Consider the following 13406-nt stretch of genomic DNA (forward strand, 5'->3'; position numbering starts at 1 on the left):
AGGGAACCTCTGTACGGACAAGTCTTTGTCTCTCAGGTGACAAGTCTTTGTCTCTCAAGTAACGGAGGCTGTCAACTTTGCCAGGGAAGGTCCCAGCACAGAGCATGCAACCACCCATAGGGCTAACTGTATCAGTCCCCCTAAATTCCCATGGGACTGTTATACCTTAATCAGCTATAACATTTCAACATGATCAAGGAGGCCTACATCAACCATATGAAATTAGATGTCTTAGTCGGTTCTGGCTGCCATAGCAAAATACCACAGACTGAGTAGCTTATAAGCAACAGAAATTCATTTCTCACAGTTCTGAAAGCTGGAAGTCCAAGATCAGCATGGTCAGAAGAGGGCCCTCATCTGTCTCACAGACTTCTCATTGTGTCCTCACGTGGCAGAAGGGGCGAGTCTAGCTCTCTGGAGTCTCTTTTATAAGGACACTAATCCCAATTGTGAGGGCTCTGCCCTCGTGACCTAATCCCTTCCCAAAGGCCTCACCTCATAATACCATCACCTTGAACATTAGGTTTTCAACATATGAATTGGGGGGGAACATAAACATTCAGGCCACAGCAGATGTGAAGAAAAATATTCTGCAAAACTGCCCAAGTTTTGGTTCTTATACATGCTTTTGTAAAACAGACAGTAACCAGATTGGGGAAGCTACGCTTGACTATTCAGGAATGCCTTCGACTTGCCGCTCTGCAGCATGAAGCATCAATAAATGATGACCCCCTGTTTGTCCTCAGTTCTGGGTTCTCCCTGCCGCAGGGAAATGTGCATCTATTCCCGAAAACTGAGCTGTCTGTAGCCACATTCTCCTTACTTTCCATGCCTCTCAGAACTGTGAGGGCACAAAAATAGAATGTTGTCATGCCAAAGGGCTGGTGTAAAATCTAATAACGGGAAGAATATCATGGACTCAAAGATACATTCATTCTTGCAGGACATGATCGTTACGAGAAGACATCAAATATGAGAGGCAACAAATAAACGGTCTCATGAGTCCTGATGTTGACCTGAGCTTCCATAGATCCTTCAGGCTGTACTCTGGGCATTCATAGATTTGGCCTCAGGATGTACTCTGGAGTGACACAATAGCCATTTCAACTGTGTTTTTCAGTTTAAGTTTCTCTAAAGTTACCCTTTGAATATACAAAAAGGAGAAAATGTTCTTTAGGACATAGGTGTATTATTCCTTATTTTTATTATAAATGGCTGAGCGTCAGTGGGCACAGTTAGAATCTGGGTATTTGGCAGTATCTTATTGTTCCTGGATGCTCAGACTCCAAGGGGTAGCCTTCTCAAGATAAGCTATCGCAGTCAGCTTCTAATAAATGAGTCTTGGCCAGCCGTGCACTGCACACAGCATCTGAAAGAAACAAAGCTGTCCTCTGACTCAGCACAGGTACAGTTGCAGGAATCATTGTCTAAAATGTTGAGGGGCAACACTAGAATCGACGGTCACCTTTCAGCTCCTATCAACTTCAGAGCCAAAAAAGGGCTGGCCTGCACTTGCTGCCATTTATTCCAATGGACTTTAATAGTTAGGTAGAGCTTATGGAACCGGCACATACAATCAAATGTCAGTAATAATCAATCCAATGCCACATTTTAGAAGTTATATCAGGAAGACAATCTCAGAATCTAACCAGAATTTATTAGTAAACCAGATATACTAGCACAGAAGTTCTGCTTAATTGCAAAAATAAAGAGATATAGTTCAATGACTTTTTAAAATTTTAATTAAGACATTTTTTAGGGCAGTAAATACCGTGAAGCTTTATGGAAAAGAATTTGCAATGCACTCTGTGTTTTATTATTAATTATTTACTGAATATTGTAAAGTCAATTTTGTTTAACATATAGATGAAAACATGGAGCTTATTTGGGGGACCAACAATTTAAAAGGGGTAAACCAATTTTTACACAAATACATCATGCGTAAGTTTTGAATACCTGAAAGATGGCTGAAATATAAGTTTCTCAGTATGTTTCTATTTCTCCTTTTAGAGGCTGACGGATAGAGCCTTTGGTTTATGGAACTTGGAATATAATATAAGTTTCTCAGCATATTTCTATTTCTCCTTTTGGAGGCTGACGGATAGAGCCTTTGGTTTATGGAACTTGGAAAATTACCTGCAGGAAGGAGAATAATTTTAAGCATATCATACAAGACTATGTAAATAGGAGGACAAAAGAGATGAAAGGGAGTTTTTTTTTTTTTCCCGCTTTCAAGCAACAATAGTAGAGGCAGTAAGAGAATAATAATAATACCAATGAGGCAGGGCTGCCACCGTCCTAAAGGTGCTTGTGCTGGATGTCTCAATTCCTTCTGAGACCCACTGTTCATCCCCCGACCTTGGTTTGTGCCCTGAAGGAGAAACTCCTGAGTCCTTCATCTTCTGGGACTGCATAACCTGGCAGTCTTTTTTTGCTGCTGGCTTCCATTTAGGTTCAGTCAATGGAAGGCAGCAGCCAGAGTTCAGAAGGAGAGACTAGAGTGCTCAGGGTACCATTCTCTGGGCTCCCTCCCTGACTATGGGCCTTGATTTGGCAGTTGCTGTGTCATTTGGCCCCTGTCTGTGATTTTACCACCTTATGCCTGTTTCCTTTAACCTCATGCATATCTGTGTAAATAGTCTCTTCTTTAAACTCTCTTTATTACTCATTGAGTGTACCCTTATTTCTTACCGGGACAGACAAATATAGAACCTTTGTAGAAATTAGAAAAAGGCACTCAGATGGATACATGGGCTTCATTATACTGTTATCATCTCTTTGGTATATATTGAAATTCTCTAAAACAAAAGGATTCAAAAGAAAATAAAAGAAATACCTTGCAGGTGAATAGCTCCGTGGGCACAGAATTCGGGCTGGATTTCAGCCCCAATTCACTCCTTCGGCAGGTGACTTTAAGTAGTGTGCAAAATGCCCAGCCGAACTTGGCAGCCTTACAAAAGGATGGGCAGATCTCTAAAAGCTGGAAAATATCTTAAGGAGAAAGTGAAGATTGACATGGGCTTTCCAGGATATTTGAGACTTAGATGAACAAGTGTATTGTAGGCAAGGATAAAATATATACAGTACAGGCAAGCATAAGACCTACACAGGGAATAAATGCCGTAAGGCAAGAGAGGTCCCTTGAAGGGAGTATTGCAGTATATGAAAGCAGAGATGAGATGGAAACAGGCTTTGCTTGCTGAGGTATAAAGTGTGAATTGTAGTTTATGATCGACCAGGCAGTATGGTACACTATTTGAACACATGGGTTCTGAAGTTAGACTGTTCAGTCTTTAGTCATAGTTTTGACATCTATTAGCTCTGTGACTTTACACAGTTACTTTTACTCACTAAGTCTCAGTTTTCTACTTTACAAAATTGGGATACAATAGTACTACCTCCTAGATTTGCTGGGAGACTGAATTTTAAAAAGCATGTAAAGTGGTTGGCACAGCACCTGGCTTTAGTGAGTTCTCAGTGGACATTAGCTACTACCATCAAAAGTTTTTAAACAGAAGAGTGATGTGATGAAAGCAACATTTTATGAAGATTAACTAGACAGTGTTTGCAGATTGTACTAGAAAGGAAAGACAGAACAGAGAAGTCAGTGCGAGCCTGCTGTAGCCTTCTGCACGCCAATGAGGGACACGGGAAATGGGAGAGGAGAAGCAGGTGGGAGAAGCTTTGGGAGAAGAGCGGGAGGAGGAAACTGACAGGTCATGAGAGTAAGAAGTCAGGAAGGGCTCCAAGCACTTCTCTGAGATATTTAGTCTCCCCTGGTATAAATACAGCTTAGGCAATTGCAGCTTAGGCAATTGACATTGAAGGACTGACAATTTTGACATTTTAGTACAAGTAAAAGAAATATTAATATAAATTCACCATTTTAGTACAAGTAAGAGAATTAAAGAACCATTTGATTTTACCCTCTATTTTACCCAATGTTGAATTAGACCCCAGATTCTATTATAAAATAAAAGCTCTGATAGACACCTCAAATATTCCAGTAATCATGGATGACTCCTCAAACTTTTTTATATCTCGTTTTTATATCTGGTTTTTTATATCTGAACGTTTCTTCTGATTAAAATCTAAGAAAAGGCCTCAGTTGAGAAAGAGCGTTCTCATACAAGAGAACTCTTTAAGATAACGTGTAATTTAGAAGCTGAGTTCTTACAAGTTCGGTTCTTCCTCAGGAGAGCTGAGAAAGCTATCAAGTCCTTGACTTAAGTATCTAACATTTGGGACAAAGGAGAAAAAATAGTTAATTTTAAGTAATAATTTCTGTAAGTCTGCAGTTGTGCTTTCATTTGTAGGAAAGCCTACCTAAGAATTCAGTGCCATTTTAAAAACTACTCAGAAGCCATTGCAGCCTTATCTTCCCCTGAGAAAAGTTATTTTATGTCTTTACTTTGGCCTTTTTTCCAGGAACCGAGCCCAATTTTTGCAGATGTTTTGGCTCACTATTAGAAAAAACATGGAAGAATCTGTTCCCGAGGTCCCTTCTGCCTCATCCTCATCCGTTCTTTCCCTCTGTGCCCTGCAGATACTTGCCTGAAATTATGAATGATGGGCTGACCAACCAGATCAATAATCCTGAGGTCGACGTGGACATCACTAGGCCCGACACTTTCATTAGGCAGCAGATCATGGCTCTCCGTGTGATGACCAACAAACTAAAGAATGCATACAACGGCAACGACGTCAACTTCCAAGACACAAGTAAGACAGTCTTTACCAGTGCCAGTAAACTCCAGAGTGAAAAATGGTTGTAGAAGATTATACCATCATTTTTCTTCAGTAGCAATGTTCATCTTTCATCGTGTGCCATTCTTGCCCAGTCCGCAAAGCCGTTTATGGTCCTTTGGACAGAAAGCTCTGATCCACAAAACTTAGGATACTACTAAAATCCTAACTGGCCGTAAAGAATTGTTTCAGTGGATCGCGCTCAGCCATACCAAAGCTAAAATTGAGTTTCATCTGCCAGTTGATCCATTAATGATAAAGCAACGATGTAATGTTTCCACTTTCTCCTTTCCCCATCAGCATTAATGTCTCTGCCTCAAAATCCTGCTCCCTCCCCTTACCCCAATCAGCAAAAGAAGAATGTTTTAAAGATTGCTCAGACAAGCCTGGGCTGGAATTCCTGTTTTATCATTTATGAACTGGAATCTTAAACAAATTATTTTTTGAGTCTCAGGTTCTTCTTTTATAGAATTGAAAGCAGCCCTGCCTAAGAGGTTGTTGGCAAATTTATTTAAGGCTATATTTAAAGGAACTAAGATAATATTTCATGTTCCATGGATCCAACTGTGTAGTTTTGTCTCTAACCAGTCATATACATACAGGAACCATTAACACGTATCTGAAATATTGAAAGAAATAGTAAAATCCTGATGTAATATTACACTTGACTATTTTATTAAATATCACAAAAGCATCAGAAATGATTTGAAAGGCTACTAAGTGAACATTGACGTGAAACATTATATTTGGGTTTTGTCTAAATGGTTTTAAGATGCATATTAAGACAAGTTTTTTTTTATTTTGTTTTGCTGTTTTGGTTTTCTTTTAAGTAAGTACTCTTACAGAGAGAGTTTCTCAAGGAAAGATTTCTTGAACATAAGATGTGGAGTTGCCAGCGTTTCTATAATTTGGTCACTGAAGCAAAAGATGATGCTTGTGTGCTTGAATTAATGAATAGAAAGAAGTTACAGACGGAAGACATCAAGTCATCTAAGTCTTAGCCATCATCATACAGAGTTGTCCCCTGCAGAAAATTTTTAGTGCTTTATTCTGTTTTAAAGAACTCAAAAAATAATTTTTTAAATGCAGGATAATTGCCAACCCAATGGACTTTATTGCTGTAAAACTTCTCAGAGTCATCCCATTATTTCTCTTCCTCTTTACTAAGCCTCTCCTTTTCTCTTCAGAAGAGAATGTTACACAAGGTTTTAGCCTTTTCTGCTTCTCCCAAGCTCATTACTTAGCCTCACTTATCTCAATTTATCTGTTTTGTCTTCTCTAGCTTACAAAAAGGCTTTATTATTTGGATAATAAATTATTCAAGATACATAAGAACTAGTTGATATCGGCCTTGTTTCTCTCTCTTCTCTTACCTAAAGAGGTTATGTGCATGTCAAACTTCAATGCTTAGAGAACATCCTTGAGAAGAAATTTTGCTCTATTTTCCCTCAAAAGGAAATGAAAATCAGCAGTAATTGAGAGCATCGCTCAACTCTAACCCAAGCACCAAATCTGACCCTTTATTTTAGGACAGCGTACGTCACAGAAATCATTGTCACATCTTTTAGCCATCATCACTCTTATTGCTTTTGACATTTTTAAAAATCGCTTCTTAAATACCTGCATTTATGATTCCTTTTCAGAAAGAGACAGGGCTATTATTTTTCTCAGCTGGAATCTCCTGTCATTATTTGCTTACCACATTTTCAATACTCTAAATAACTTTAATAATATCTTTGTAAAGGTTATATTACTTCTTGTTCATAATACTAGTGTTTAGAACAATCCCCTTAGCAATTCTGATATCTCTGAATCTAATTAGTGGGCATTTTCCCTCTTGTAAAGGCCACTAGCGATAAATTAGAGAAAATGTTAAGAACCGGGTATAGTATATTCTAGTCACTTTATTTGGTAGTTAGATGTCCTGTTAAAAAAAAAAAAATGTGACGAGTAGTGCCTTTCTCATTCAGGAAACATTAGAAGAGTCCCAGCGTCACCTTGGTGTCATTTAAGTAGCATCAAGCAGTAGGATGGCACCAGGCTCTCAGGAGCGGTTTAACAAGCACAGCACCATTTCGGGCCAGTGGGGAGGAGTTTAGGGCTATTGGATGGACTCACCAAGCAAGTGAGGAAATAATAAATGTCATTACCAGTTTTACAGTTTTCTGGGTCCTCCCAGGAACATGATCTTACTTATACCACATAACAATTCTGCAAAAGTGAGAGTTGTTCTCACTTTTACAGAAGAAACAACACCTCGATGAGGCTTACTGGCTTACCCTGGTTCGCTTAAATAAAATGCAGCAAGTTAAAATCTAGGTTGCCTTTGCTGTAGAAATTGTATTTTTTTTTTTCTATCAGGCATTATAGCAAATATTGGGTTGGGTGTTCTCACACATTTTTATCAGGATGTCTTCATACCACACATACTCTGCAAGATAAATGTTATTGTCCATATTTATTGAGATGAAGAAACTGACAAGAAGTTGAGCAAATGGCCTAAGGGACATTTATTTCAACAGGTGTTTACTAAGCACCAACTGTATGCCAGAGACCGTTAAAGGCAGTGGCGATCGGAAGTGAACAGTTACACAAAGCCTCTGCTTTCAACGAGTTTACATTCTCACGGAGGAGACTAACAGGAAACAAGAATACGAGTTAATAACACAACTGCACAGAGCTAGTAAGACCTGGGACTCAGGTCTGAGCCACAGGGTTTATGAAACAAGAAGGAACCAGGCAGTGAGAAATGGGAATAGAGCAGGCCCAGACACATGTTGGGCAAGCAGAGAAGATGCTGCGCTAACGCCACATACTGTGTGGACACCTGGACATGGATTTCAAGCAGGGAATGGCAGACTTTCTTTGTAAAGGGACAGATATTAAAGACATTCAGCTTTGAGGGCCATGTGTGAACACTGAATTAGGCAATGAATAAGTGAATGGGTATGGCTGCATCCCATTATAACTTTATATATGGACACTGAGGTTTAGATTTTACATATACACACTTTCCGTGTCACAAAACATTCTTTTGCACTTGATTTTTTTAAAAAAAAAAACACTTAAAAACATAAAACCCATTCTTGGGTTATGGGCCATAGAAAAACAAGTAGCAGGCCAGGTTGGCCTGCAAGTCGTAGTTAGTTGACCCCTGGTTCAAGGGAGAGGCTGGCTGAGACAAGTCTATCCTTGCTCTTAGGAGGAGAACAGAGAGAAGAGAAAGTAGCCAAAAGTAATAATAACAGGTGCCTTTCACAGCTATGTGCTGCTGCTCCTCTGATTTCCTACTTGCTGTGTTTGTTTTCCTCTTATTTGCTATTACTCCTCCTTACTTTAAAAAATCTTTTCAAAATTCTTTATAAAAGTACAACTGCTAAGAACAATGGCTCCGAGGTATAAAAAAAGAAAATCATACAATGGAATTTCTTCAAGTAATTTAAACATTGGCTAGAATAAGAAATACCTTTCAAATGCCAACATGCTAGATGTGGCCTCCCCTTAGGTCTGGAATTCATGTGTTCCTTCATTAGGTAACTCTAAATACCAATGAATACCGTGTTTCAGACATCTATTTTGATACAGTCCCCCTCCTGTCACATACCTGCCTTTTAAAAGCAAACCCATTGGGGTGAGGTAGGGGACCCTCCAGCGGGAGTTGTCCCCTTCTTCCACCGTGCCCAAATCTATTGAATGCCTCTAGTCTTTGCAGGTTGTGGTCTAACTTTCTTTGTCAATCTGTCCACATCAGGTGATGAATCCAGTGGCTCAGGGAGTGGCAGTGGGTGCATGGATGACGTATGTCCCACAGAGTTTGAGTTTGTCACTACAGAGGCCCCTGCAGTCGACCCTGACCGGAGAGAAGTAGACTCTTCCGCAGGCCAGCCGGGCCACTCCCTGCTCTCGGCGGCTCTCGTCTCCATCGCCCTGGTACTGCAGAGACTGTGCAGATAATCCTGGGTTTTCGGTCAGATGAAACTGCATTTTAGCTATTTGAACAACCAACTCACTTCTTTTCTTACACTCTTGGACAATGGACCATGCCACAAAAACTTACCGTTTTCTATAAGAAGAGAGCAGTACTGCACTCTGCCTCCCTTTTTGTTTTCCCAAAGAATACCGGGTGCCAGACTGGACTGCTTCCCCTTTCCTTCGCTATCTGTGGGGACCTTGTTTATTCTAGAGAATTCTTACTCAAATCTTTCGTACCAGGAGATTTTCTTACCTTCATTTGCTTTTATGCTGCAAAAAGTAAAGGAATTTCACGTTGTGAGTTTTTTCCCCCTCCATTTAAACAACAAAAAGGTAGGAAGAAAATAATTTTTTTTTTTGTAAAATCAGGCCAAACCCCAAGACAATTGCATTTTCAACAAAGAAGCAAACGAGAGAGAAAAATAAAACAGATTTAATGTTCTAAGTTCAACATTGCCAAGCAACTCCCAGTGTAAGCTTTACTGTGACTAATTGGGTTTACAAAATGCTATGGGGAGAAAGTTTGAAAAAAATTTTTAATGTAGTGAAAATACACTCTTGTCTTGGAGGTATCATCTTGCACTCTAACCACACAATACCAAACTGGTTTAGAGGTACTGATACTAAAATTTAGGATTCTGTCTTTAACATGAGAGCAAAAAATTGTTACAACTCAGCACCTCTCACCCTGCTCAATTTCAATTGCAGTAATGGCATCATTCTTCTTAATTCTCTTAATGTCTGTCCACCGTATTCAATTGGCACAGATTTTCCCCTTCATCTTCAGTTACTAGTGGACATCCCTATCAATTCATCCTCTTCAAGGGTCTGAATTGAAAATAATCTTCAACAAAGCAATCACTTTGCTTGAGCCACAGCTTAGACATTAATTAAATGTTTCTGCCCCTGTCCTCATAAACCTCCCGAAAGAAGAGTTCTTTTAATGAACTCATAAGCAATTAGATCCATAAGTGAGTTTTTATTTTTTACCTATTTGCTTTGTGTCAATTGGTTTCTGCATCACAAGGGCATTCTCTTACAAAATAACTCACAACAAAAGAAGTCAAGACAAAAAATATATATATATAGTATTGACATGGAGATTTCTTTCACTTTTTTAGTCTTAGTATGATCATCTATTTTTATATCTATATATATAAATCACAGATTTTAACTTCTTAATTCCAAGCTCAGGGTTGACACACCTTTGTAACGAAAATGTTTTGTCAACCAGCTCTTCTTGTTTTGTGCTGCTCAGAGAAGGGATCCCTCAGTGATCTGTGAGCACCAAGAATCAAGAAAGAGAAGTTTTTACATATCTAACTGTCCATTTATTAAAAATTTGCCAGGGCACACCCTTTTTGCATGAGCGTGCTTTGTCCTGGGTGCTCCAGACTGTACGATGCTCATGGGGAGAGCCATGGGTGTGCAGGACTTTACTGGTCATGGAAACTATATGCGAAAAGAATGTGTTATTCATGCGAAACCATTGCTTTTATGTACGACGCCTTCAGCCTAGGAGTCCTGCTTGGCACTTGGAGAAAGGTCTTCACGCAAGGGGCCAATTTAGAGCCACAGCCTAACTGATCTAGAAAGTGTGCCAAAGCCAGGCCCTATGCTCCCCCTGCCGACGGAGAGAAGCAAAATAAACCAAACTGAGGCTTTATGAATACAGTTGGTTATCCATGTGTTTCTTGGTTTTTACGATGCATCTGAGGTTGAGAAAAGTAATGTTTTAAGGCACCATAGTATACCAGTCACATTTTAATTAATCCATTGACAATAATGACACATAAATGGTATTTTTCAATCTCCATTCTCATCAAAATTATAATTAGTTATTGATTTAGTCATCACGTTTATGTAGAACATATGTGGCACAATAGTATTAAGTATAATCGAGCACTTTTGCAAAACTCAAAGTATTTAGAAGCATCTTTGGTATTTTATGCCTAATGAAATATGAAACATAGGACTTTGAGAGACTTTGTGGCATCTTTCATTTAACTGTTTAGGAAATTAACACTTAACCTAACTCAGCATTACATACTTCTACAAAATCATCCATTTCACTGCCAAACTTCGGCTTCCTGTCACCAATTACACATAAAACATCTCTGTGAAGGACCGATCACTTATGTTGCTCATTTCATTGTATGTTCAGAAATCAGTATTGTCTTTCTCCAATAATTAAGGTGCAATACAAATTAAATCAACCTTGATTTTCCAGAATATTTGAATAATAACTTGTTTTTATGGCTTTAAATTCCAAGTCTTTCCCTTTAAAAATATTTCTGCATTGTCTTCTATGAAATAGAATGTTTTATTTCCCTTGTGCTTTTACCCCAAAATGGCTTTGTGCATGTGTATGAATACACATTATATTAATGAATATGAACCCATATTCTGAACACACTAATCACACCTATAATAGATAAATGCCTGCTTCATTTGTTTTTACACCTTTGTTATCAATAATATTCATATTGGTGAGATGTAGTGATCCATATGAGCCAGGCAGAGAGCTGAAACAACTATCAGTTAATGATGCCACAATATTAGTCACCTGCATGGATGCGGATGTGGTCAGAATATTATTCAAATTGTACTTTCTGGTTTTTATCATCATCCTAATGTGTCGTATGATTTTCAGACTAATTTAACATGAGAATTTTTTTTTTTTTTTTTTTTGCCCATGGGAATTAATCTAGTTACCCTATTTCAGTAAGTATTTTGGAATCTCACCTCACCCCACCCACCCCTGGCCAAATTAATTTCTCTCATTTCAGCATTGTGATAGGGGAAGCAATGATGCTCCATTATTTTTCATGACCTGCCCTCATTTTCTCTGATGACCCCTAAATTCTGTCTTGACATCATAACCTCTGTTACTAGAGAGGAATGGGCTCACTGAAATCGGATACTAGAAATTATTGGGTGATGCTCATAACTGCAAACACTTAGCTTATTGAAGTGCCTCTATTTACATGTTTAGTTATAATATGTATTTTTCTAACAGAAATACACGTCTGTAATTGGTGTATATTATACTTTGTATATGTTATAATAAAAGCTAAACAGAGGCTAAAGTCTTTAGCGGAGAAGAATGAATTACAGATTCACAAATTAGAGCTCTGTTTATGGTTCTGTATTGAAGGACAGACATGACAATCTGTCATTTTAATGAAGGTCAAATCAGTACTTTGAATATAGCCATCCCAGAACAACCTTAGCAATAGCAGTCTGACTCACTTACCGTTACACCCAGATTAGTATCTTGTATTACCTGCTTTAATTGTAAGGAATAGGAAATACTACTTTGTCTACACTGAAAAACACTATTATTCATTGACAAGCAGTAGTAATTATAAAAGTAATATTCTATAATTCAAACACACTGAAAATATTATTGGATGCAGAACCCTGATATTTAATTTATATTCCCTGCTGCCGACATTAGCCTACTTTAATTCTTTAGCCATTACATACATGTTTTGGCTACACACTGAACACCAACTAAAGTCCCCACGGAGGAATAAAAACTTAGCAAATTCCTGAGCTGTGATTCTTTTGTTACTTCTCTTTGCAAGGCTAATTATCAAGTGGTTTGATTAAAGGTGGGAGTGTTAGCAAATGCAAGTTTTGACATCCAAAACTTGCAGAAATTCAAACTCATTTTCATTTATTTACAGTCACTAACAGACCTGACTTTTAACTTTAAAAGGAGGGGAAGCAGTTTAGCTTTGCCAGAAGAAGAGTAAAGGAGACCATAACTTATAAATTTGCAATGTGTTCCTCCTCGGTGGAGACATTAGCCAGTGTTTAGTTTTAGGCCAAGTTATACAAAGAGTATTGATTTGTATGCATTCTGGAGCCTTGCTATATGATTGTTTACTACAGCAAGGGGACCCGGCTTAGCAAGGGGCCATGCAAGCCTCATTCAAAGTTGAATAGTTACTGGAATCTTTGACCTTGCCTTGTGATGCTACTTTTACAAAAAGAAACCTAAAGATGGCCTAACAGTGAGGTCTCTGTGTGCATATGCATAGTATATATGCAGGACAAATGTGTGCACCAATCAAACCTAAAATTTTATGTGACTGTCAAATGAATATTATTTGGGTTAAGAGTTTTTGTTTCTGATTTGGATAGAAAATTGCTATTAATCTTGTATTAAAATAGTTTTTAAAAATCTACCAGTGCCCTCTCTGCATTTTCTTAATTATTGTCATAGTCTAAATTTTAGAGATTTTATTTTTTTGTTTGAGAACTTTTTAGAAGCTGTCATATTAAAAAAGAAAAGACAAAAAAAAAACCCATAGATTAAATCAGCACCACTCACCTATGTACACTTGGCATTTGAAATCACAACTTTTAAAAACTTTAGAATATTTAGAGCTTCCCAAACATGTGTGGAAGAGACTATATTTCTCTTCTTTTGTACTGGTTTCTTCTCTAAGATAAAATTCAGTGGCTTGGGAACTGATGTCAATACTTTATAAATGAAGTCAGAAAAATAAGATAACATGTGGAAGAACTAACAATTTCCAAATTCAGCAGGGCGAATTAATTTTTGTATTTCTGAAAGTTTCCATACTCTCAAGAATGTTAAATATTGTGTAATGTGCTAAAGATTCATTTAACAAATATTTATCAAACTTTTAGTCCATGCTAAACCTGCTCTAGGC

The 13406-nt window shown here is 38.1% G+C and overlaps 1 protein-coding gene across 1 annotated transcript in view; it reads left to right on the forward strand.

Moving 5' to 3' along the window:
- The window catches only part of GPC6 (glypican 6), a 1009483-nt gene extending 997680 nt beyond the window's left edge, over positions 1–11803 (forward strand). Inside the window, 2 exon segments of the mRNA XM_011355489.2 lie at positions 4547–4722; positions 8498–11803. Coding sequence (XP_011353791.1) covers positions 4547–4722; positions 8498–8700 — 379 coding nt within the window. The 3' untranslated portion in view covers positions 8701–11803.
- Positions 11804–13406: the final 1603 nt, after the last annotated feature.

Source organism: Pteropus vampyrus, unplaced genomic scaffold, assembly GCF_000151845.1.
Source record: "Pteropus vampyrus isolate Shadow unplaced genomic scaffold, Pvam_2.0 Scaffold21, whole genome shotgun sequence".
Lineage (NCBI taxonomy): Eukaryota > Metazoa > Chordata > Mammalia > Chiroptera > Pteropodidae > Pteropus > Pteropus vampyrus.